Source organism: Aythya marila (genome assembly GCF_965140915.1).
Source record: "Aythya marila genome assembly, chromosome: 1".
Taxonomy (NCBI): Eukaryota; Metazoa; Chordata; class Aves; order Anseriformes; family Anatidae; genus Aythya; species Aythya marila.
In genome coordinates, this window is record NC_139042.1 from 122,944,241 (window position 1) to 122,971,100 (window position 26,860).

Genomic DNA, 26,860 nt, shown 5'->3' on the forward strand with positions numbered 1-26,860 from the left:
AGATGATGGCTCAAAAGGTTGATTCCAATTCTTTTATTCCAAAACAAAATCTCAGCCTACTTGAATCAGGAAGAGAAAAATTCAATCTCTGCCCTGATTACAAAGCATGTGTGGCAGCTGATAACTAACTGATAGCTTAGAGGAAGTCAGCAACAACAGCATTAATGTGCAGGCACCACGGTTATGCAGTCCCTTCCAACCTTGGCACCAAACATCTCATGCAGAGGCAGTTATTTCCTCCAAAGTTTTAACTGTTGCCTCACAAAATTATTATGGGCCTTCTTCAATTCCCAGTTAGTACTTGAATAATAAATTGCAGAGATTTCAATTAATATTTGAATAGGTGTTCTTTTGAATCCCACATTTTTTTAATTTAGAAAGCGTGTTTAAAAGCAACTGCTCCCTTCTTAGTAGAAAATAAAATAAATTCTTCATTCTCTTAAAGCTGAACTGATTGAAAGGATAGGGACTGGCCCCTTTTTATGCCACACTTCACTAATGTCTTTAGGGATATTAGACCAGATGAATTAAAAAAAAATAAAGAGATGAAAACAACTTTACTTAGAAAAAAAATTTAAGTCTGGATTTTATTTCTTAAAAAAAAAAAACAAAAAAAAACCCCTTAATTGTAAAGTTTTTTTGCTCAGGTTTACTATAATGTAAGGAATGAATGTATTTTATTGTCAATCATTAATACTAAAATGACAGCTATTTTTAAAATGTCAAATAAAATCAATGTGCAAACATGGTCATTAGAGTATTATACACACACATGCTAAAAGAGCTTAATATAATTTACATCATTTTTCTATTGTATCAAAGATCACATTTAGTATATACCAGAGATTCTGATTTCAACTTCCAATAGCCACTTTACGTTTACTATAAAAATAAAATATTTAAAAAGTGATCAAGTCCAGAAGCAATCCTTGATACATTAACTGCACAGAAAATACAAATCTGGGGAGCAACTGTAAACATGGAAGGAAAAAATTAATTTATTTCTGAAGCAAATTCTCATCCAGCAGGAACAGACTGGCTTCCTAATCTCCAGGTTGCTTTTGAATATATGTGCATTCCCTCATCTCTGTTTTTCTTGAATTTTTTCCCGAGTCATGTGCAAATACATGCTCCAGAAATGTTACGTTCCACACACATTTTCTAGATCCTTCTTTCTTCAGCGTGTGTAATACAGGTATCAGATCAGTGTGCAGCCCGTTTGTGTTGCTACAGCAGCTTCAGTGAAAAGGGGTGATGCAGTGCATCCAGTCTGGAAACTCATTCCCAGGAATTCCTTCTTGTATTCATGCCACACGGAGTATTATCCCATATTGACCTTTTTATACTGACATGAAAGCACTCCAGAGTTAAACTGCACATGTGGAGAGGGCAACCACAGTGACCTAAATTGCTGTTCATAAGAAAATTAAAATAAAAAAAGGACTTGAGCGCAGCTTCCTTTACATAATATGCATTGACAATGCGAACCAACCTTCTTCTTTTTGTTTTTCTGCCTGCAAAAGAGGAAACAAGTTGAAAGTCATACATCATAAGCTTCCCGCAGACTTGCTAGTCAGCGCTTGCTGGCGTAGGATTATCCACTTCCCTGATATGAAGCAATCGCCTGCCACAGGGACCACAGAGGTAATCACGCTGTCAACTTTAGACACCTAGCTGAAGTCACATCTACATGAAGCATTCTGAATTTCCCCTGTGGGGATGTTTACTTCCCTATCAGGGCAGGAAGTCTTGGACTCCCAGGTTAGGTTATTTTGGATATCTGGAAAGACAGCATTAGTATCTTCTCACAGTTGCTACAAACAGATCTACGAATGGTTTACCGGACTACACTACTGTCTGGAACCCAATGTGAAACATCTCTGTAATCTATTTTTTTTTTGCATATTAGGAATCAGTAATCAAGATCAGTGATTGTTCTTTATTTTCAGATTTATTTAGTTTTCAGCACTTGTGCAGTTGCTAGGCGAAAGCTTGCTTCCCTCTTACACATCACTCCACATCATAAAGGCTACTTGAGATTTTCTGGAGCCACCAGAGAAAGCCTGAAAGAGGTTCCCTGTTCTAAACACAAATAGAAATAGATGACACAGCAAAAAGAGCAGTTACAGGAATACTCGCTTATAAACACCAGCAAACAATCAACATGACTAGTGCTCAGTTTGTCCGGAATCTAAACTGACATGAGTCAATTACCCTTCACCTCAGTAGATTTACGGTAGGACTGAGCTCCCTACTCCCTTCTTTATCTATCTTGCATTCTCTTTATATGACACAGCAATCAAACTTACTCATTGAAGGTTTTGCAGTCTTACCTTTGGCCTTTGACTGACAGGAGTTAGTTTCACACTTTCTGACATGGCACTCAGGGGTGAACAAGGTTTGCTAGAGTCCCCTACAGACCTGTAAACATCCAAAATGCCATTAAAAAAAGGAAGTAGTCAATGAAATCACATCTTATATCTCACGTGATCAGTTTTATGTCACACTGGAGGTATTTTAAATACAAACAATGACATTTGAAGAAGCTATTGGATGTTTGTCCTATTTTCAAAGAGCAGAGTTTGATTTAATCTGGGAAAGTTCATGGAACAAGAGAAAGACGTGGTGATTTTTCCATCATGTTACAGTTCTGCTGGGCACATGATCAAGACACTACCAAAAAGAACAAATAGTAAAGGCTCAACGTTTACCTTCTGACACTGGTCACACTGGCAGGGGAAACACTCTCTTTGGAGCTGTCCGCAGAAGCTGCCACAGGAATAGACACTTCAATTGTCCTCCTTGTATTTTCTATGAAATAAAGAATAGCTTGATTTTGATGAGAACACAGCAGCATTTCACAATATTCATTTCATTTTCACTTTTTTTTTTTTTTTTGAGGACTACCACGTAAGTCTTCACAATTGCATAGAATACATAAACATATATTCGTATGGACATAAAACTTCAGGTTGAAGGTCCATTCAACCCAATATCCATCCTCTTCTAATGACAGATATTGAAAGCAGTTATTCAGAGCAGCTTTGGACAATGTGCAAGGAAACAGAATGGCCCTTCCTGGATAAACACTTCTTTTTTTTTTTTTTTTTTTTTAAGTAATTGGAGGCTCAAAAACTTGAGATTTCTCTACTTCTTTTCCTTTAGATTTTACTTTTCACACTGCATTTATCTTACAACAGCTGTAGAAGTGCAAAAAGTGTTAAGATCCCACTCCGTGAGTCACTGCGTATGCACCTGCATGCATGTGCACACATGCGGTCTCTCCTCCTCCTCCTTCCTCTCCCCACTCAAGTACTTCCCTTTATATATCCTCTGTGGTTTATGAAGGGGGGAAAGGGTGGGTGTCCTAGATAGAGCATGTGTGTACATGCTCACACAGTTCTGCTTGAAATTGCAGTAACTCCATGAAAAAAAAAAATAAAATTAAGAAGGCCTCCTCTGCTGGAAAGTATTTTTGTTTATAGTTACAAATGGCAGCTAATCTACAGATCTTGAGTTGGCAAGAATATCCCCTTCACTCATTTATCTTTTCAGATAAATGGAAGCTTCAGTTATTTCTTTCTGTTAGCACTGGCAGTAACTCAGCAAGGTAGCCTGAGGGACAGAGCATCCACAAGACCTAAAACTTCAAAAACGTGGTTGAGATACATCAAGCTTCTAAAAATGTTATCTGGAAATACGTAAGTCTTTCCAAAAAGACTCTCCATCATAGAGGACTGATTAACATGCTGCAGGAAGAATGAAAATATCAAGAATTTCAGACACCAAGGATCTCCCTTGCCATCTGTTGGCAACAAAGCCTAGTTCTGCCCTTCAGTGACTGTGTAGCAGAACTGTTCTTCACACAAGGGCACAGCAAAGAACAAATTTACCATGAAACACGATATTTGCGGCAAAGTAACTAATTACTAAGAAACAAATTTTAGGGGAATTTTAGCTGATAGATTTTTCTTTTAGCTCTCTGAAGTCCTCCACCTCTAAAACCAAGGAGTGTTTGCACCACACAGGCATTAACAGAAAGTGTACTGCTGACCACAACTACAATCAGTTCAGGACAGGTCACCCACAAAAGGGGAAAAACACCACCTTGCCAGTTTTTGTTTCTCCCAAACTTGGGTACTTACCAGTATAATTTAGGGACGGGGGCAGAACTGAAGATATCATTGGAGAGACCAGATCGGCAGCAGCTACTTTCTGCTGATCTATTAGCTGCAACAGTTTATCACGTGCTTCTGTACTTTGACGATTCAGCTCTGCTATTCTTTCTTCCAAGCTCTTCGTTGCCACAAGAGGAGTCTACTTAGATAATTGGATAATTATACTTCCAATTAAAAAACTTAAATTTGCACCTTGAGGGAGAGCATGCAGTGTATATCAAGTACTTCTATACATTTAATTTTCAAGTGAAAAAACAATTAAGTTTACTTATATAGCGCCTCCTGTGAGAGATCTGATTTGGTCCCTTTCACTGTCCTCTATCTAGGTTCTTAATTGACTAAACACTATGTTTTAAAAGGATCTTCCAATAAATAGGAAAAATAGCTCATCTGCATCATTTCAAACAGTACCAGCACCAGCACCCCTTAACCCTCTAGCAATTCACAGATCATTTAAGAAGTTTGCATCATCTTGTACAACTAAATGACTTAATGTTATACATATTACAACAAGGATGGTAAGCACATTCTCAGCCTACATTTACATGAAGGAATTTAAAATCTTTAGTATGTTTAATTGAACGGTAATTTAGCCACTGTGATGGAACAGAAGGAAAGATAGCAGCGAGGGGAGGGATTAGACATTTCTGTGATGTTAACTTCACTTGCTGGAGTGCCACTGAATAGCTGTTTAGTTGCAGATTAAAGATTTTCTATGTGAATTGAAGCCTTGAAGTTCTCTCTTTCTCAAAGATTTGGGGATTTTCACCACGCAGTAAAATTGCCAAGACAGATCCAACTAGTACGCACCCTAGTATCAAGTATTTGCAAGAGATGTACCCAAACTCACTCAAATTCCATGGGTTTCCAGGTGACAGTAGCAGAAGAGACACCATGGCATGGATTTAAATACATATTTTTACAAACTTGACAAGAACCTGTGGGTTGGTGCAGTGTTTTCACTATTAATGTATTTAACGCTTGGACTTGATGATCTCAGAGGTCTTTTGCAACTGAAATGATTCTCTGATTATCCTCTGTTATTTCACTGATAGTATAATCCAAGCTGCAAGAGATATACCTATTGCAATCACCTCTCTCTTTGCAGCACAACCATACTCAAAGCGTATAAACATGCTGCACACATGGGGCTTTTCAGCACTTGTATACAACATAGGCCCCATATGAGGAACTATTGTTGACCTCCTAAGGGAATGGTAAAATCAAAGTCCATGTGAATGAAAAGAATATCTGTTTTGCTACTCTTTTCCTTAAAAAAACTGACAGGTAAGAAACAGTCTAGAAGCATAAGTTATAGGAAAGAAGACCAGCAAAAAAGGGAATCCATCCTTCTGTTAAATTCTCACCTGTCCTTGTGAAGAGTCTGACCTAGGATTTGTAGTTTGCATCGAGTCTGGCTGATGTAGGCAGGCACTTTTGTCTTCTGAGAAGCTTCTCAGTTTGCTCAGCTGAGTTTTAATTAGTGAGTTCTGCTGTGTAAGCTCAGCTATCTGTCCCAACAGATCACTACTTTGAGAGAACTCTTCAATTGCACTGTTTTTTCTGGCATCAGCTGGGCAGGGCAGACTGATTTTCTCTTGGGAACTCTCCAAGTCTTTGTCTGCAGTAGGAATTGGTTGCCTTTGAGTGATAAGATTGGTTTCCTCAGTTGTGCTCTGTGTTCTCAGGGAGGAGGGTGAGCTCTTTTCTTTGCCTGGTTCTCTCGCAGTGTTTTCAGTAAACTGAGAAATTGTTGTAAATACTACAAACAAGAAATAAAGGAAGAGTAATGAAAGAGACATGATTTTTTTTTTAAAAAAAGGAAAATGAATAGTAACTTTATTGCATCAGGCTAGTAATAACCAAGCAGGAATTTGAATTGTAATATCTAGCCTAAATGGCATATGTCACTGATCAAAATCACTCTATGCAATATCCTGCTGCAAGGACTCAACAACATTATTTCCTGCTGCAAATAGTCTTACATTGTACATGAGCTTGAGAGAAAAGTCAGGGAGAAGAGAAATGTTTTGAATGTCTTAGCTGATATATCAACCACTGCTTCTGCGTAAGTCCTCCATCTTCCAAAAACCAATTACCTTATCTAATAAACTCTAAGTATGTATTTTCTTCTGCTGTTTACATTGGATTGGTAATGTAACAAAGCTTTTGGAATGGTGCAATACAACACTTCTGGAATAAGAATTTACCTATTCCCTAAGAAGAAGTTGAAGCACCGTGGCCAACAGAAATAGTTGAATATTCTTGTGGTCATTGTTAGCAAACTGATAACACACCACACACATGACCAAATATGTTCCAGCGCTGTCACCCACAAAGTCCAACTTGGATTTTGTGATCAAAACCAGAGGTTCCATGTTTTACATACCAAATAGCCATTCTTTCCCAAGCATCAGTTTTTGCCACTGGAGCAGAGCACGACATTCAAAAATTTAAACCTACGTCTACTGTTTTATGAACCATTTTTTATTAAAAAAAATACTCAAAAAGTATTTGTTGAGCCATTTAGCATTCTTCACAGTCTCAAAAGAATAACAATGCATTTCTCACATACCTAACGACAGCAAAGTCTACGAGTATGGTTTCACGTTCCTGTTTCAAATGGCAGACCATGTTTGACAGTTCCCAATGGGACTGAAGCCAGATGATGCTCTTTGAAGAAAACTATCTTTAGTTCATTTCCTCCTTATTTATTATGTGTCTCTTCACAGCACTGCATACTACCAGAAGCTTAAACTAGATATAAATTTCCAATTGTTCTGGCAAGTTGTTAAAAATTAAAGGGACTTTTTGGTTATTTTTCTGACTAAAAAGGGTTACAAATCAATACAGATGACAGGGGTAGGACTAAAGGAGAGAAGGCATAAAGCCTCACTGCTGTGGCCTGTTTCCTGTCAGCAACCAAACCAGTCATTGACACAGTCATCTGTCCCTCAACAACACAGCTTTACAGGGGCCCATCATACTCAGCAACCTAAAAAACTCCCAAAGCCTACAAATCCTGACTGTGAGTTAATCTGTCACCATGTAATTTCACCACAAACTTCTTCAACCACTTCCTGTGTACTACTAAATGAAACCCATATGGAAACTTGCTCCCAATTTTTTTGGAAAAAAATCTCTGCTGGGGAGATTAGCTCAAGGAGTACGCAGCCTACAGTCATCCCTGTTGGTCTGCAGCACTAAGGTCCCAGATTTCCAGTCTTCAGTGGTTCCACCATTATAGGTGACAGAGGCTGGATTACACCACCAGTGGAGGGAGAGCTCAGATGATGTGCTGTAAGTCGTAGACAAAGAGCTACAGCAAACAGTGACAATCAAAGCCAGTACAAGTTAAAAATGCCCATCTGGATTGTCACTGACAGAGGACTACAGATGGAGAACTGCAGGGGTCAGAAAGTCTAATGCACATCTGAGTGCAGAAGCAGGGTATTCCAACTACAGGACCAAGGGGCTTAGGCATTCAGATGTAAAAACTTTGATAGAAAAGACATCTCCAAAGGAAATACGAGCCCGAGAGACTGAAATAATAAAAGCCTACTTTGGCCAGAGATCTCACCATTCTGGAGGGGAGACGATTCCTGATTGCTCTTCTGACGAGGTGGTGACAACAGGACAGCTGGCTGGAAGATGTGAGCCGGCAAGCTTCTACCTGCTCCTACACCACTTGAGGCACTTGGCTTCTGAGGAAACTTGAAAGGCAGTTCTTCTTGTGGTAACTTCAGCATATTTTCCCTGTTGCCTTCATCGCTCCTGGGCTCAAAACAGCTCAGATCAGTTTTTTCTAAAGAAAAAAAAACAAAGCCAGAGTAGAATAAAAAAAAAAAAAAAAAAAAAGAAAAATTAGTTTCAGAGCAAAAGCAGTATAGGAAAAAGTGCCAATGACAATTCTTATGTTCAGGTATCTAAAAAGACAGACTAGAATATGTTCCTCACATAATCCTAAATTCCTTCTGGTCCCCTGGTACAAAACTCTAAGACATAACAAAAATCTTTACTGGGCTTGGAAGAGCAAAATAAGCTATCATACATAGGCTCACAATTTCAGCATACTGGTAAGAGAACTGTTTGCAGCCCATGCACAAGACACGTAGACACGCAACTTGTAAGGTACAGATTACCAGGGAGGCAAAAAAAGAAAAGCATGGAGTCAAAGCTGTAGCCAGCTGTGAGAACAGAGTAGTTTTAATATGTCTGCATACGCTGCTCCCTTAATGCTATCTTTGAACTCACCCTTAACAATATTGCCCAGGATATTTGTTCCCAAAAGGAAAGTTACCAGAAAATCAGGGAGAACATTTGTGATTCCAAAATACAAGAGACAAGAAACACTCTGCAAAGGCAGAGAGACAAGCAAAAGAGGCTGTTTGCTTAAGATATTGTTCATGGTTCACATTACTGAGATGGAATTTAAAGCCTTCCACCCCTTATGTAATGATCCTGGCAAGAGGTGAGACAGATCTTCTTCCCCTGCTTCACCATGCAGAGCTGCCTTTCCAAAGCATCCTCCTCACATGCTGTTTGTCATGATATTTCCCCCTCCAACTCCTTCTTCAGCAACCCTCCCTCTCTCCAGAGATGTTCTAGTTAACTTACCCCTGGCTGCTTAACAGGTCTAACCAACTGCTGTTTCTGGTCAGCAGCGACCTCCAGTGTTTAACGGAGGAACCAATCTCATACTATTAGAGTGCCTCAGCAACAGACAGGCAGGGTCCTGCTTCAGCTGGACACTTCTCACTTTTTTTAAGTTAAATTTTATTTTATTAAGATCCTCAGGATTCATAGAATCATAGAAACATTAAGGTTGGAAAAGCCATCCAAGCTCATCTGGTCCAACCATCACCCTACCACCAATATCACCCAAAATAACATGTCCCTAAGCATCAGGTCTAACCTTTCCTAAACACCCCCAGGATGGGGACTCCACCACTTTCCAGGACAACCAGTTCCAGGATTAATCTGATTTTGTAAGGCATCTTAACAGGGTAAGGAACAGAAGGACGCCTCCCATTTGTGAGGAAAGGCTGCTCTCCTTCTGCCTTCTTTTTCAGGAAAATAAAGACTTGTCACTTAAGAAGTTCAAGCCCATGATTTGTCTTTATGGATAGTTTCCAAGTCCAGATCCAGATACATGAATGCCAGTGGGATGGAATTCAGCCCATAACACTACTTAAAAAAAAAAGCCTGTAGCAAAGTGCTTCTGCTCACAGCAGAAACCCATGGCGTATGAATTTCCAGAAGTGACATGCAGGTTCACAAGAGGTGTTTATTCAAGTAGACATCTATTAAATACCAGATTTTCTACTGCAGAAATAAAGTAGCCACAATTCCAGTTTTCTCCACACACGCACACACATACCTTGGCCACTTGCTGGACTGTTGCTTGCAGTTCCAAAATGGTTTGGACTTTGTTCTCTTCTAGGTTCTACCATAGGGAGACTTTTAAATGCTTGAGTGAGAGAGGTTATCTGTTCATCTGTTACAATCATGTATTGCTGAAGTTTCTTCTAAGGATGGGAGAAAGAGAGAAATATTTTTTAATCTAGCAGCATGAAAACAGGAATTAGAAAATTATACACCACAAGCAGCACCGAGAATAAATTTGGCCTCTTAATACCACTGCATGAATTTGTGAGATTCGACCGAGATATTATTCATGTCTCTATTCCTGCCTCAAAAAAAAATCTCATTTTTTCTTTTCTTTTATTTATCATCCCACTTCCTCTCCAAGGTTGTTTATTGTTTCATTGCCAAAGGTAACTAATAATAATAAAAAAAATCTACTTCCACCACAAGCTGAAGAAACGAAAATGTAGTATTACATCTATTCCACTTCGCTGCTCCACTAGTGGCAGGTGCTTAAACCATTAGATTGTACATAATAAAGCTCAGTTTTCAGTTTCACCATTCAGCTAGCATTTTGTCAAGCTTTAAACATAATTAAAAAAAATAAAATAAAATGCTGACTTTACAAACATCCCTTCCCCACACCCCATGACTGCTCTTCTCAGACTCCTCATTCAATTTTATCACTTTCTTTCCTGAACATATGGACAATGCATCTCAGGCCATATTTGTAGCAAAACTCAGTAGCACGTTGGGGAAAGGGGCTCGGTACCTGTATAGTAATGTTTTCTTCCCTCGCTAGAAGTATTTCTGCAGTCAAAGCATCAATCAGTTCTCGGTGCTCATTCAACATCTCCTCATGACGTTGCCTCATCAACTCTTTCTCACGCAGTTGTATTTCACTCTAAATAGGGAGAAAAAGTTTAAAACTTACTGTAGTTAATACAGATTAATATTTGGAAACAGGAATAGTTCAATATCACACCTCAGCCGAAGTCCATCCTCTGATGGTAGTAATTTTTCAATCTTGAATTGAGCATTCACTGTTTGCTTCCAACACAGGTCTTAAAGAAGAATCTTTCATATTCCTGTGCTACCCAATATTCGATTTATACGTTGTTATGCATCCATACAGGAAACAGTAAAACAAATCAGGTTTTTAAAGTACTTTTTCAATGGTTATACACTCTGAAAAGGAACCAAAAGAGGACAGTTCTATGTTTATTAGGAATCTATTGCCCTCACTATGAAATGAAAACTGGTATTTAGGCAACACATTTTTCTGCATCTGTTAAAAGTGCAAGAACTGTCATAATCTAGTTCACAATTTCACAAAGGCTCAATGAATCTGTGAGCCACTGCTGCATTTTGAATACCTCTGGATTAGAGATGAAATAAAAACTTTTTAAAACAGTATTTATTTCCCCAAAGCTTACAGGTAGTTGTCTTTATGAAATTCCACTGAACTGCAGCTGTGCAATGCTATAGTAAGCACTTCAGGTCATTCTTGTTTAATGTGAAGTTGCTACTACGGATGGAAGAAGAAAGCTAAGGAGTTCCTCAAAGAAAACTGAAGATTTGGGTACTCTTTTTCTAGTGACAATAGCATCACCTTTGAGAGGCCAAGAAGAAAATGAACTTCTAAACAAGGCTGTAGTTAATACGCTGCTACAGCTCTGAACATATGTAAAAAATAAGTTTCAAAGTAATTTGATTAATACCTTCTGCAAATAGTTACTTGGAGACTTTCATTGCAGTCAGTTCCTCCCTTTTCATTAGGGATATCTGTTTCTAACAAATTAAGTTTTACCTCCTAATTGCATGCAATCCAAATAATAAGTAATGATAATTAGACTTCAAAGTAAATTGGTTGGGAGCCAGGAAGGACCAAAGTTGACGCCTCTGATTAAAGTTTATATCCTTTTTCTTTTATTCTACAGATGGAATTCAAAGTCTTCTCACCTCTTTGAGGTAGCGCATCAATCGACAGAGAGCATTCACCAGGGACAAGGTAAATCCAGTGAGGCCTTCACTTCTCGGAGCTTTTTGAACCTCACGGCCTGTACATCGCTCATATTCCTCCAGTTCATGCTCCACTTCGTGTAACATACAGCTGAGAACATCTAGGCTGGATTTATTGTCCCTCTGAAGGTCAATGGGGATTGAATGAGCAAGAGAATCATCTCTCCTCTGTCTTGCTGAGCTCTGTACAGTTTGCTTTCTTTTCACTGGGGGAAGAAAAAAAAAAGTCATTGAAATTTCAATTTGTATAGAAAGCTTTGCAATAGAAATGAAGTTATATTGCTTATTGAAATAAATCAAAGGAGAGGTCCATAAGAGAACATCCCCAGTCACTCTAGTCATTTTCAATAATCAAAACCCCCATTTTCTGTCACCGCATTAGTACCTCTCTGGTGTTGCTGTTTGGTGCTTTTATCTTAGAAACCTATTTATACTTTTCTTCTCAGTTAAAAGCACAGAAACAGTTTGCCAGTGACCAGCCAGTGAAAAATTTCAGCTGCTTTCAGGTCTCATATTTAATGAGTGACTCTTTTACAACTATCTTTTCATGTTACAGCTGTTTACGGGGATTGACAATGGGTATAAACTACATGTAGAGTATGTGGATTGAAATTCTTCATAAAGCTGTTCAGCATTGACTGAAAAGCTGTATTAGAAACAGAAAAGCACCACAGGAGGGAGAACTCTATAGCCAGCAAGGTGATGGGTTGTACCACGTATTGGTGGTTCCGTGCTTGCTATGGACTTTGCTTTGTCACCAGAACACACTACATAAGGGGCAGTGGAATGCCAGATGCTCAAAAACTTGGACGGATGAGGGCCCCTAATCAATCTTTGGAGTTCACCCTGCTGTGAGCAGGGAGCACAAACGAGACGACTTCCACAGATCCCTTTCAAGCTATGATACTAAGGACCTTATTCAAAGGAAGGTATGTAATTTTTAAAAAATACTAAACTTTTTGCTGAAATTTGCTTTTGTTTTCCTGAGTTTGGGTGCAGCACTTGTCTCACAGTGTAAGTCGAGTCTAGCGTCTCTTCTTCGTCTTCATTCTGAAGTCTTGAATGGATTCTCTTGACTACACTGGTAGCATTGAGGGCTGATTTAAATACAAAACAAAAAATACATGAAACTGGAGATACGTTCTTAATAGTACTGCGTTACAAAGTTATTAGAAAATTAGAAAATTTGGCTTTTTAGGCCGGAAGATCATCTGAGCCAAATTAAAAAGTCTCTCTCACCCCAACCCAGAACAGGAATTCAGGATGGAATCCTATAAACAGCTTAATAACCCTTGATAGTCTGCGATTTGGCAAATCCAACCTGAATGATCCAATGATGGAGAAAAAGTTGTTGGAGTCAAAGGTACTTCTTGTGATAAGGTAGTTCTTCTCATACCCCTTTCAGCCCACAACCGAGAATTCACCGACGAATTTTCTTCTCTCAGTATCTGAAGCAGCCTACATTCAAAACAAGCGTAATAATGAACTGTGATATGATAACAGCATGATTCTAGATTATCTTTGCAATCTAGAAAAAGCTTTTTAGAGTACCTGTAGCTACTCAGGTGAGTTCCCTATCCACATTCATTCCCAGGTTTAAGATTAAAACAAAGGCTTTCCCTAGAATTCTGAGGTCAGAAAAGGAGCAGGGAGGGAAACAAACAAGCAAACAACAACAACAACAACAACAAAGACTACACACAACTAACTTAACTACTTCCATACAACACCCTTTGAACTCCTATTTCCAGTATCAAAGAAGTAGAAGCTTGAACAGATATTTGCACTGACCTGTCAGCATTGACACTGGATTTGAAATTCAGAGATTCATGCTGTCCATCTTCCGATGGACAGATTGATAATGCTTCTTCTTGCACTTCATTAAGAGCCTTTTTAGGAGACAAAGAAAACAAAAGGAACCTCAGAGATATATCAAGTTGTCTTTAAGAAGAAGTTATACATCAATTAGAATTGCTTCAAGAAAAAAAGCTACCTCTCTCCCCCTAATTTGTTTAAATCCCCACCTCCAAAACAAAACTAAAAATCAACAACAGAATAAAGATCTCCACAGATCTTCAGCAGTGAGCTACTTTTCAGAGGTGTCATATGACAATTCTCAAACCAAAGTGAGCATTCCTGGTATAATTCATGCTATGAGAAGAAAATGGAATGCTGACACAATCTAAATAAAAATTTAAATGAATTTATATGAACATTAAAGTTGTTACACAAATCTAAATAATTGTACAATAATGTACAGTATTAAAAAAACTTGTAGTACTAATAAAGGTTGTGGAGTTAAGTGAGCATGATCTGTAATAAACTGGAGCCCATGTCCCCATGTATGCACACAGTTGAAAAAACAGGTATATTTCAATAGGTAGCAATTGGTTCTAATTAACATAAAGAGTTGTGGTTTTTTTTTTTTTTTTAGTTTATAATCAGTTTGTTCTCTATCTGATAATTAAAAGGGAAAGCATACTAATGTGAGACATAAGAAATTAGTGTTTCTCTTACTTAAAGGTTGGAAAAAAAAGAAACTAAACTAAAATCATGATCGCCAGTGTCTTGCAAAACAAATTCATGTCAATTTAATACAGTTTTCTCTGTGTATTATCAAGATGCTACACCATACACAGAAGAAAGGTTTAGGTCTGCTTGGAAACACTGCCTTTGAATATTCTTATTTTGTGCAACCCAGAAACGTGGGACACGTGTGGAACTGAATATACATTACCTGGGAATCCATGACAGATTCACTAAGGATAGAAAGCTCAGTGGGAGGATCGTGTTTTTGTATGATGGGTCCTTGAGATGATTCTACGTCACAGTTAGGAGCCACCGTTACATTAGGGAAACCTAAAGGAATCAGATAAAATCAGGAAGAATGCAGAGGACTCAGTCTGTAGTACCTCACAGGACTTAGTACCAAAAAGCAAGTTCCTGTACATTGTGTAAAGAGGAGTCACAGGGGTTTGTCATTTTGACTAACTGGCAAAGGCCAGTGAGTTATCTCAAGACATTCAGCTACAATGTATCAAGCTTCTGTCCTGTGTAAATAAACTTGTGCAGAAAAAGTACATAGGGTGAAACCATAATTATAAGCAAAAGAGAATGGCAGCCCAAACAGAAAAAATGAACTTAAGATTTCATATGCAAACAGCATAAGGACTCATAAACCGGGGTAAGAAATGGAAAAGCAACGTTCACAAGATGCTGATACAACTCCAGCAATATCCAAGAACAAGCAGGCAATCCACGTAGCAACAAGAATCCGAACTACTCTAGGTGCACAAACTGGCACTCTGTGTATGTTGGTAACTTTGCTGCAGAAATGGTCAGCATCAGATGCTTCAGAGGAAGTCACCAGAAATTCCACAACAGACTGGTACAGCGGATTAACCAGCCACGGCTCTCTCTTCCCTGCCACATGGTTATCCTCATCTGTGTTTCATCCAACACAAACAGAATCCATTGTGTTACATCAGATGAAAACACTTAAAAAGAATACTTTGTATAATAAGACTATTTATGAAAAGCGATAAGATAAACGTACTCTCACATAGAAATAAGATGGTCTACCTGTTCGTGTGCGAGGAGCATCCCCAAACAAGTGTTTTGCCACAGCCATGACCTCATCAGATCGTTCCAATACATCTTGCAAATGGTACTGATCAGAGAGAATCTGAAAGTAGAGCATATAAGGAAATATTTCATACGGTGCAGACTGATTTCTCCTTTGTTGTTCAGGTACAGTTAGCAAAAGGATAGCCAAGAAGGCAATCTTTACAAAGTTGGCACTGTACAGTGAGATCCCAATTGAGACAAATCAGAAGACTTCATCCTGAGTGACTAGAATTCATCTTGTTTTTCTGAAATGTGAAGTAGTTATCACTTCTGGGGTCCCCATCAACACTGTCTCATCTGATAGACACCCAAAAAATGAACCATTTGAATAGGTACAAACCAATTCAGGCAGACTTGTTTCATTCATCCTTGATTATTGAAAATCCTGCCTTAAAATCAAAATCCTGCCACAAGCCTTCATAAAAGCTTCAATGGACACACATACAGTTGACTGCACCTAGCAAAACAAAATGATTCAGCCATCTTCACACATTTTTGACAAGATACAGCTTCAGTCTCTCTCCCCCCCAGTATTTGAAGTTCATGACTGGAACCATGTCAACTGGAACCATGACGGCCACCCCTGCACCCATCCCACTACCAAACTCTTGCCACATAAACCTAACACAATATGCAAGTGATCTCCACTTTATCATAGTTATTCAATTTTAGCTAAAAAAAAGTACTTTAGAAGATCCCACAGAAAGACAGGCTTACTTATGCCCTCGTACACTATGCCTCTTTTGTCAGATTTAATTTCTGCTCTCCTGGAAATCCTAAGACCAGCATGCAGCAGTTTCAGAGCACTACATGCTATTATCTTCACAGAGTTTCTTTCAATGCCCATCGATAAGTTTACTAATGCTTTATACTCAGCCTCATTTAACAAAAAAATCCAGTGATATTTCACCTGTTTTTTTCCCCTCATTTCGCAGTTCCCCCACACAGCTCGCTTCCATGTCTGTCTAGATTTTTCAGCCTGAATTACACTGCAATAGATCACTTTGCCTCATAACCAATTTAGCAAATCAGAGAGTATTCATGTCTCTTAATCATCTCGTATATTCACTTCTCCAAATCACCATTCAGTTTTTATCCTTGATACTAACTTCCCATTTAGCCATCTGATGTCAAATTGATGCAGGTTTTTAGACAATGCTATGCCAGATCTACATAGGAAAAAAATATGGTAATGCTTACTTATTCCAAAACATGATATCCTTTGCCTAAAGCAATTAAAACTAAGTTGATGCGCTTACTCACACAAAAGTTATCGTGATAACTTTGTTTTCATGCTCCCCTACTAGATCAGAATCAGCAGGTTCCTACGTTTCACTTACCTGCTGAACATGTTATAAGAATTTATTTAGAGCATTGTTCCCAAGGTAAATTAGCTCACCTTTGTTTGTGATCAGCAGAAAACAAAGTGATATTAGCTTCTAACCCCTCTAGGCCCTTTTACACACCCTCAACATACTCACTGAGTGTTGCATCTTCTCCCATGAATTTCATTTAAATTGACCTATGAATTTCATTTAAAAATTCATCTTCCTTCCCATTTCAGATTGTTACTAAAGATAATTAAACAGGACTAATCCTAACCATCCCCTCTACGTTAATCCATTCACCACCTACCATTCAGTGTAACGGACTAACAGTATTTTAGAAATAGACTGTTATAGGGCCATCCGTGTAGGGCCAACATTAAAATTTAGATGTTCAGATTCAAAGAGGCCTGAAGCATTACAAATGGCATAGCCAGGCAACAAGGATGAAATGCTCAACTGCACAGATGAGTTAAGATACTATACAGCAGTTAAAACATTATGCAGCCTATTCCTATCACTGCAAGTAGAGGATGTACACACAGATGAAGTCCAACTATCCAAAAAGAGGAACAAATTCTTACCTATGTGCAAGAGCAGTTTTCCCACTACAAATCATCTGCAACAGGCTGACAAGCACAGATTTAGCTCTTACCTCACGCATCAGAGCCAATTTCCTCTTCTCCAAAGAATCGGGGTCCAGTTGCTTTTGTTTCTTACATTTTCTTTTCAGAGCCTTTTCTTGCAGTTCTAGATGGACCAGTGCTTTGTTTTTTGATTTGTGTATTTCATGGCGACGCAGCTACGTAAACATGAAAGAAACCAATTAAAAACCAAGGTACAACCTAAAAACAATGATAACAATCCCTTTTCCTTGATTTTATCCTTCATGCACCAGATGTTTAATTTACTTTTATGGTAGTGCCAATGACAGCACACAAATATCCACAAATGTCAGATCCCATCAGTACTAGCTACTTTTAATGCAATTGCAAAGGTGAATGACGGGAGACTCATTTTCCATCTGCTGACTCAGCACGAGTTTTCTCAGCTGTAAAAGGAGGCAAAAAACATAAACACTCCCACCAATAATAAGCGTAAAAAGAGATGTATTTTCCTGACTTAACACTAGTGTCAGTTACCTGCAAAATTCTTGCTCTTCTTCTAACAATGATACATACGTATTCAGTTTAAATACAAATTAAAGAAATTATATGTGTCCAGTGCTTGCAAAAGTGTCCAAATAACATCAAGATAACCAGGGCTATCTCTGCAATTGTATCTATCCGTCCTGACTAGTCTGTCAAAATTTAAAAATCAACAACAGCTCTTCTTGTCTATTCCATCCTGGTGATCAGTGCTACCAATGAAAAAGAAATGGAATTAATGTATTTTGTAACGAACAAGTCATTCAATGTAAAGAAGCACTGTAAAATTGTTTAAATGAAGATTGAACTCCCTCAGAATTATAGAAAATTCCAAAATAGAGCACATTTTTTTGGTCTGTTGGGCAGAGATGAGGCTTAATGTCAAACTACTCCACAGAGTGTTTTGTTTTTTTTTTTATCTATAATGGGATACACTACGTTGAAATAAAAACATAGTTACTGCTTCCCAATGGAAACAGAGAACTGAGAAGATCCTGGCTGCCAGAGAAATATCTATGGATGCCTGACATATTATAAACAAACAAACAAAAAACAGTAAAAGAATTGTATGTTCAGAGGCTTAAAAAGGGAGATTAATTGCAGTCAGAAAGCTATCCCAGTATGTATAGCATACATTTATGCTAGATAATCAGATAAATCTCGTGGTTATAGGAAAGGAGTGGTGACAAATGTGATACTTACGATGTCCTCAGGCGTGGCACGGTGGACTGTCAGGTCATGGACAGTACTCTGCAGAAAGGCACACGAAAACACATCAAAAACAAGAACAGCGAGGGAACTGGATTTATTATGTATATTATTGGATTGATTATTTATATTTATTATTTATTTTTTGTTAAGTTTGAGTAAAAAGCAACGAGACAGAACATATGTAGCATAAAATCACACAGCGGTACACCTGTAGAACATCGAAAGCACCCCACGTTTAGGGAGGTTATCGGCGAGGAAAAAGGATATCCCTATGGAGGCTGGGAGCGCTCTTCAGCCTCAGGGAGAGGAGGGAGAGGAGGGCGAGGGGGCAGCACTCACGTCCCAGTCCCGCCTGGCCGCCGCCTTCCTCGGCCCCTTCCTGGCGGCAGCGGCGGGGCCGCGGGGCCGGGCCCGCGCCCCCCTCAGCAGCACCCGCGACATGGCCGCCGCCGCCTCGCGCGCAGCCGTTGCCACGGGACCGTTGGCCCCGCCTGAGGAGGGAGGGAGGGAGGTGGCGGTTGGGCTCCGCCTCAGGGCCCGCCCGGTAGGTAGCGAAGGGCAGGACAAATGCTGCTGAGGGGAACTTAAAAGGATGTCGCACACGCTGTTAAATCCAGATAAAGGGGGGCCCTTGGTTGGTTGAGCAAAGCGACCTCCTACAGGCTCGCCCCACAAGTGCGCCGCTGGTCCTCCGCTTCCCTGGGTCACATGTGTAGAGCTGCGAACTACTCTGAAAGGTTAAAACTGACGCTTTCTAATAATACGATGTGAGCTTAATGTTTTGCCTGTTGGAGGTGAAAAGTGGAGGTGGAGGGTTTATCAGCTCCTCATTCAAAAATCATGCCTTGAAGAGGAAAATTCCCCTTCACCCAAATCTCCTGATGCTTAGGAAATGATGATTTGTGATTTATTTTCCTGCTGTCTGTGAGGTGATGATATTTAGAAATGATGATTTCCCAGTGGTTCATATCAATCTAACTCCGGTTTAACCAACATCAGTGCAAAGAGGCAGGTGGTAATGGTCAATGTGCTGAGGGAAGGAATTGCTTTGCATAAGATACCAGAAGAAAAAGAAGATGGAAATTATGAAGGTAGAAAAAAAAAAAAAGTGACAGGAAGATACTAGCAGCAACTGCCTTTGCTGAAGAGTTGAAAAATGTGCCTGAGTCATTTTGTTTTTTATGCTGTAAGTTGCGCCTGAAATTCCATTTCCTATCGGCACTAAACATAGATACCATACGCAACCTGAAGCTGAACATCAGACCAGCCTGTGGTAAAAAAAAATAAAAAAAAAAATAATAAATCCCTGATCCTAGGCATATGTGTAAGGTAATGTACTGGGTTCATTAGTTTCTGTTTATTTTAAAATGTGGAACCACAAGCATAAATTAAGGACACATCTGGAATTCTGTCCCAGCATGGCTTAAAACTGTCTTGAAGAGCAAGGCCTGTTGGAAAGAGAAGAAAGCAATCGTGGCACAATTAGATCAATATATCATCTACTTTGAAATCTCATAAACCTCTCTGCTACTATTAATTACCATCAAATATAAATGTTAAGTACGTCATATAAGCTAATACACTACAAGCCAGAGACACTTGTTATTCAGCCAGCTCTAGTCTCAAACACTTCAGCCACATATCAGAAAATGGGGAGCAGGTTACTGGGCTTCTATCAGTTGTCTTAAAGCCTGTCTACCCTTCAGTGCTTGTGCTTCACACTACATTTACAGCAGCTTCTGAAAATGATCCATTATCTCTGCAGAAGCCAGCTGAACATCTACAGCATCTATTTACTCACAGTGGAGCTTATGTAACGTAGAGACTGCATACCCAAACGGCAGACATTTAAAACCCTCATTTTCCAAAATAAGTTTCCAAACAATGCGGTTGGTTATGTTTATACTCTTTCTCTTTTATATTCCATATTAGTATGATTCAGGGAATTCCTTTGTAATTGAGATCTTTCTCCTGTCCTGGATATTTTTGCAGCACTGGTTACCAGGAGAAATATCACAACCTTAGAGTGTTTTTTCCAGCAGTAATGTGACTTTCTACATTTGTTCTATGGCAAAAAAAAAAAAAAAAAAAGGCACTCTTGTGAACCTCCTTTCCCCAAGATGCTCACAACCCCGGGCTTTGCTCATCCTGGGAACAAGGATGTCCGTGTCAGGAGATGTGTGCCCCAACACATGCAGAGGAAAGGGCCCTGAGAACATCCCCCCTCCTGCAGGTCTGGCACCCCGGGCTCGGCGCCAGCGCAGAGATAGCACAGCCAAGGGCTGTCCCCCTTCGCTCCAGCGACCTTGGAGGGCACAGTGCAGAGAGGCCTCTGTGAGGGCTGACCTCCCTCATCCCACGAGAGTTGCTTTTAAGCTGGGGCTCTGGTGCTGAGCCCTGCCTGTGTTACAGCTGCAGTTGTGTGACAGCCACGACCTGAGACCTGCTCAGGGTTTGCCTGACAGTCTGGACTCTCTGTTGACCCCAGCTGCCATCTCCAGGCCTGCCCTGTCCATCTTGCTTGGGTACGGTGGGATGGGGCCCTGGGTGGTGAAGCCCCTGCCCTGCTGGCCATGTTATCATGCTCAGCTCCCTGTGCTTTAGGGAGCAGCCAGCCTTTGCTGTCCCCTGATGGCAGTGCTGTGGCACGCGTGAGAACACTTCCCCTGATCCAGACCCATGATCTCTCTGGATCAGCATCTTGTCTCTTACAGTGTCCCTGTTCTTTCTTCCAAAATACCCGCTGCCATTCAAGAACAAGATTTAGGTGGATGTGAGAAAGGGAAAACAGGCTGCTCGTCTTTACCAACAGGGCTGAGTGAGGAGTTATAAATCAGCCAACCTCCATTTGTTATCGGGAAAGATAATGAAACAAGCTGTTCAGCAGGCAGGGTGCAAGCAACTAAAAAACAATACAGTGATGAGAAACAGGCAGTGCTCATCTGTCCCGAACAAATCAAGTCAAAGTAAGCTAATTTATTTCCTTGCAGAGATAACTGACTTAGGAAGTGCTGAAAGAAACAGATGAAACATTCAGACTTCAGCAGGACTTTTGACATTACATTGAACGCCGTCCTCATAAAGGCAAATAGGGGTCAGATTGGGATTAACATGAAAGGAGTGTGTGATTGAACAGCAATTCCCAAAATGTAGCTGTGGCTCTTTTCTGGACAATAGGAAGGTATATTAAATTAAGAGATCTGATCTGTCTGCTAAGATTGATTATTTTAATTAGTGACTTGGATGATGGAGTTGACCTTTGACTTCAAACTTCTGTAAATAACACAAGTTGGGCAGTCTTGCAAGCACTTTGGAGGCAAGGATTTGAACAAAAGTACAACATTGATGAATCACAGAAAGAGCCTCAAAACAGTAAGAAGAAATTCAATAAAGACAAAAACAAAGCATTGCGTTTTGAACAGAAAACTTGAATCGTAAAATTCAAATTGAGGGGAAAATGTGTAGTTTTCTGTAGAATACCAAAATATACGTCTAGCCAGGGTGGCCACAGGGGGGTATGTGGGGCTGAAGGAGGCAGAGGGCGAGCAGGGAGCTGTGTGGTTTAGGAGCTTTGGCTTCTACAGAGTGCAGAGGGGAAGCCACAAGTCTCCCAGTGCCACCACTGCTCGAAGTCCCCCACCAAAGGTCATCCCGTGTCCCAGTAAGAGGCAAGACAGAGCTGCAAGAGCTCAGAGGTGACATTGCTCAGGTCTTCTGGTCTGCGCTGCGTGAAACTCCAGGCTGGAAGGCACTCCTGGTGGTGGAGTGCCCATCTTCCAGGAGACCTCGTGTGGGGGGCTTACCCTCAGTGCTGCTTCTTGGGGCTCTGCCAGCAGACAGAGGGACTTGCATGTGGTCTGCTTCACTAACACAGGTCACTGACAATTGTTTTGTTTGTTTGCTCTTGGCAGAGATTGCACAAAGGCCCAGGGACCAAAATGGCAGCATAACGTAAGCTGAGTCGTTTTGCTGAGCCTTACAACTTTTCCTCCAAAGAAGAGCAGCCCCCGGGAAATCTCTCAGCCTTGAAAACAAACCCCACAGCTTGGAAAGCCGCTTTGGCCAGAGATAACACGGAGAACAAAGGCTGGCTTTAAAAAACCGTGGCTTCTACGAGTTTGCCTTCAGTCTGAAAAGCCTTTCAGGTCGCTTCGGTGATGCTCTACCCTCTCTGAGTTAAAAGTGCATCCCTGCGCCATGGGATCCGACACATTTCCCAGGCATGTTTCCAACAAAAGAGCATAGGAGGGGAGAGCAGAGACAGACCTCTGGCCCTTTGGCAGCCTGACAGTATCGCTGTCATCTTGCTGAAGAGGTTGAGAGCATCACACTGACTTTTGTAGCAGCTTCACGAGCACCTCAAAAAGCGTAAGAAGCGTGGACCGACGCTGTGCTGCAGCCTTTCACACCTCTGGACTGAGCTCAAAACCGTCGGCATTTATCCCCCAGCTCTCAGCAGCCCCAACCAGCTGCTTGGCATGGCCCCTGTGTGAGATGCGAAGCCCCGCGGATGCCACAACCGTGCCCAAGTCCCCACACACCCGACGACGCCTGCATACCCCTCACCCCAAATCCCACACCCCGAAGGGGACAAGCTCCCTGACAACCGCCGGCTCACGATTTGGGGCCGGCCACACGGCGGAGACCCTCCTCCCTCCTCTCTCCCCCTCCTTCCCCATCCCCTCCCCTATCCCCTCCCCGCGGAGGGTCCTTTCCCAGCAAAGTTGCTCGGGGCGAGGGGGGGGGGGGGGGTGCCCGGTGCTCGCTGCTTGCCCGCCTCCCCCCACCCCCGTGCGGCCGAGGAAATCCCAACCCCGGCTCCCGGGCGCCCGCCCCGCCGGGGAGAAGCAGCCGGGCGGCCGGCAGCACCGGGACCATGGCCGGGGGGGAGCCCCCGACCCCCGGGGCCCTGCTCTGCGCCTTGCTCTGGGCGGCGGCGGCGGCTCCGACCCCACTGGGGGGCGGCCCCGGGGGCAGCCCCGCTCCGGGAGCTTTCGGCCGCCTCTACCGGGGCGCCGTGAACATCAGCGCCGAGCGGCTCTACGCCTTCGCCTACAGCAGGCAGCCCGGGCAGGTAGGAGCCTCCAAGGGGGGTTGGCAAAGCGCCCTGATCCCTCCCGAAAAGGGGAACGGGCACCGGGGGGGGCTCCCGCTGCCGTGCGGGCTCTGCTCACCCCCCCCTCATCCCTGCCCGCAGCCCCCTCAAGCACCTGCGGGGAGGCAGGTTGAAGGCTAGGGGATCGGGAACCGCGCTGGGTGAGCCTTTTCCAACCCTTTTCTAAATACATCCTGGAGCTCGGGAGCTGCTGTAGGATCGGGGCTGTCCCCCGGGAGCCCGGCAGGTGAGCTGCGGGGCGAGGGGACTGCGGGGCAGCGCTGCCAAAGGCACGGAGGAAGCACGGCGTTTCTGCAGGCTTAGCTGCTGCGGCTTCCCCCCCCCCACCTCATCCCCCTCTTTTATTTTTATTATTTTTCTTTCTTAATGTCATGTTTAGACCAAGTAGCTAAGTGGTGCCTTGGAAACTCTGCCCCCGTTGTTTGGATCGGGCATTAATTACCGGGGAGAACGCCTCGGTTTCCCGAAAGATGGTGAACCATACAAATGAACCTACCCTCCTGTCCTCAGCGGCACAGAACGAGAGAAAATGGAAAGCATCTATCTTTCCACACTGCATTCCTATTTTTTTTTTATATGAAGGGAGTTTTAAGAGCATGATTCTTCCAAAGGGGGAGGGGGGGGAACTTTTTGATAAGGCTTCGGTTTACCCTGCAAAATCCAGACCTTTACAGACTTGTCTTTCTTCTGTTCTGTGTGTCACAGTGTAATAAAATGCACCTGGTATTTATGGGGCATGAATTTTGGTTCAGGGCTGATGCAAGTGAGCCAGCCCAGGTTTATTTAACTATTGGGTGTCACCACAGAGCACGAAAGGCCAAATTCATTCTTTGGACGCGAGCCTTGCTGTAAAAGCTCAGGGTAATGTAAGTTGAGCTTCTCGTGGTGTTACAGGTACTGGGTACTGTAACCAAGGCTGCTAGCAGAAAAAATAGTGTCTGGGGCTTGCTAGCAGAGACAACGTGCAATGACTGTCGTCACATTTAAGTGGAAACCTTAGGGTGCTAATCTCCACATCCCCATATGCTGGACTCTGAAGTCTCTGCAGTGATGTTGAGCTGGTTGAGAGCACATCTAGGAAAGGAAAGTTCAGGTTTGAGGCTCGATCATTTTTGAATGCAGAACTCTCCAAACATCAACACGCTTAAAGAGTGCCATACAGGTGGCTCCGGCTAGGAAAACTAATTTGAAAGGGAGAACCACTTAAACGTGAACTGTGCTAGGAGAGTTTCTGGTGAGGGGTGCCCAGAAGAGATCCCGAGGAGCCCTACAGACACTGGTCCTGAGCTGAGCCAAGCCTGCTGGCTAACCAAGGTAACTGGTTTCGTGTGTGGCTGTGGCCCTGAACTGATGAGGGCAATCCTGACTGGGTTTCCTCTTGCCAGCCTGGTCAGAGCTGGAGGTAGGTCTGTCCTGATCGTCCTGCATCTCCCTGCTGGTGGTGATTGCTCAAAGTTTGGAAGCTGGGTGGTGAGAACCTTGACTTTAATCAGGGACGATGCTCTTGTGGGCAAGCTGCTTGTCCACGAGTGGTGAGGACGCTTAGGGGCATGCCGTTAACTCAGCAGTTGTTGGATCTTCTGAAGGAATATCAGTCCTGCAAAAACTCAGTGTGCTAATCCTTCCTTTCCACGGCAGTCATTGGACTCCAACTTTTAGGGAGTGGAGACTCAGCCAGTGTTAGCCAACTGCCGGCCACCTGCAAGCTCTGCTCTTCCCGATCCCTTCAGTCTCCTCCTGTCTCTGCTGATGGCAGGTCAGCCAGAAGCCTCTTATACCTCGAGGCAGATACCACATGGAACATTAACCTCAGTTACAGGGGATTTAATTGAATAAAAAGAGCATTTTTCCACTAGGAAGGGCTGCAGTGGGCGAGTTTAATTGCTTTCCCTCTGAAGCAAAGCCAGGTCTGGAGTGGCCTGGCTCTGAAGCAGGGATTTGTTTTGCTGATGCTGTGGGTTCAGCTGTTCCCCACTGCTGCTCTCTCTCGTGAGGGCAGGCCTTCAAGGCAAGGGACAACCTGGAGCCAAAGACAAGGCACGAGGGCTGGCCTGAGATCCATTGGCTCTTTGCAAGTGCTCTGTTTGCTCACGTGCTGTGGCTGCCAGGACACATCTGAAAACGCAGCTGGATAGAGCAGTGCTTGAATGAGGGATGAGGGAAAGGAGGAAAAAGGCCATCGCTCCTGTTTGGTGCTTCAGAGACCTATCTCTTTCTGAAAATTTGTGCTTCCTTGACCTCAAAGGATGATCCTCATCCACGTAGTCCTCCTTATTCTCGGGGATACAGCTATGCACGCCATAGGGAAGGGGAAAGCCTTCCTTATCGGATTCTTTTGCCTTGTATACAGCTACTTGTGAGCAAAGTGCAGCTCAGGGTGCTGGAGCAGAGTTGCTTTGAGCCAGGCAAGTCACTTCATATCTTTGCATCTCCTTTTCTGTGCATATGAAATGAAAAGAAGTTTTTTTTTTTCCTGCTGACCTGGTCATCTGGAAGAAACTTACATATGTATACCTTGCTAGTCTGAGGGGGGAGTGAACCTCCTAGGTGCTGGGCAGAAATGCTTCACCTTGTGTCTGGAGCTGGGACAGCTTTCAGGCTTTCCTGTGCTTGGCAGCTAGGGTTTAGGCCTCAATTCCTGAGGTGGAGCTGTACAAGTAGGGCTGTGCTGAAGGAGGAGGAGCACAGCTACCTCTGCTGTGAGCAGCTTCTAGCGCTGGCCTCCACGTGTCCCTCCTTGGTCCCTCCATGGTAGAAACTCCTTCCTCGGTCTTCCATGGTGGCAAGTCTTCATTTATTGTGGGGTCTTTTATTGCTCTTCTGATTCTTTTTCTTCTCCTAGCTGCACTTTGAAAATTTCCTCTCTGCACAGCTGTTTGTTTAATGTTTAACCGTGAGTGTAAAAAAAAAAATTAAAAATAATAAACCCAGCTGTTGTTCCTGCTGATATGCACTCTACCAGCGAACACAGACATGCTGTAGTAGTGAGCAATTAGTTGGGCAAGCAGCTTTATCTTATTTTAGGGTTGTTTAAACTGGAGACATCCATGATGGGGGGAGGTGAGAGAAGGGGAATGAACGTGGCGTGCTCCTGAGTGTCTCAAATTCCAAATATTCAACATGTCCCTACTTGGGAGGGAGGGAAGGGGATGTCATGTTGGAGCTGCCTGTGCAGTGTGTCAGTCTGGGAAGCTGAACAAGAGCTGCTGAGCATTTCTGCTGGATGTGCCGTTGGCTAGAGAAGGATTTATGCGAGAAGCAAGGGAACCTGCTTAGTTCCATACCTGCAGTAATACAAGGGCTTCCAAAAAGATGAGGGAGGCTGGGGCAAAGTACTGAGGAAATTCAATGTGAGCTGATCTCTCC

At 42.3% G+C, this 26,860-nt stretch overlaps 2 protein-coding genes across 5 annotated transcripts in view; one reads left to right on the forward strand and one right to left on the reverse strand.

Moving 5' to 3' along the window:
- Positions 1-469: 469 nt before the first annotated feature.
- On the reverse strand, positions 470-18,822 carry SPICE1 (spindle and centriole associated protein 1). Of its 2 annotated transcripts, none has more exons than XM_082752658.1 (17): positions 18,718-18,822; positions 18,370-18,417; positions 17,175-17,321; positions 15,150-15,252; positions 14,305-14,426; positions 13,359-13,456; positions 12,889-13,025; positions 12,524-12,664; positions 11,508-11,773; positions 10,318-10,449; positions 9,559-9,706; positions 7,759-7,983; positions 5,546-5,940; positions 4,146-4,317; positions 2,712-2,811; positions 2,334-2,421; positions 470-1,514 (listed from the first exon to the last, which is right to left on the reverse strand). In XM_082752658.1, exons 1-17 carry the CDS (start codon positions 18,817-18,819, stop codon positions 1,461-1,463), a joined length of 2,478 nt encoding a protein of 825 aa, XP_082608784.1. In that variant the 5' UTR covers positions 18,820-18,822; the 3' UTR covers positions 470-1,460. The 2 variants fall into 2 exon arrangements, with proteins under 2 accessions (XP_082608784.1, XP_082608783.1); XM_082752657.1 differs by lacking the exon at positions 470-1,514 and adding an exon at positions 1,551-2,082.
- A 4,327-nt stretch (positions 18,823-23,149) lies between these two features.
- SIDT1 (SID1 transmembrane family member 1) overlaps positions 23,150-26,860 on the forward strand; it is a 37,616-nt gene continuing 33,905 nt past the window's right edge. For 2 of the 3 annotated variants that reach the window (XM_082751500.1, XM_082751501.1), the window contains exon 1: positions 23,150-23,452. In XM_082751500.1, the coding sequence (XP_082607626.1) occupies positions 23,255-23,452 (198 nt within the window). In that variant the 5' untranslated portion in view covers positions 23,150-23,254. Of the gene's footprint in view, positions 23,453-23,591; positions 23,721-26,860 lie in introns of those variants that run through there. The other variant, XM_082751502.1, reaches the window with a different exon arrangement.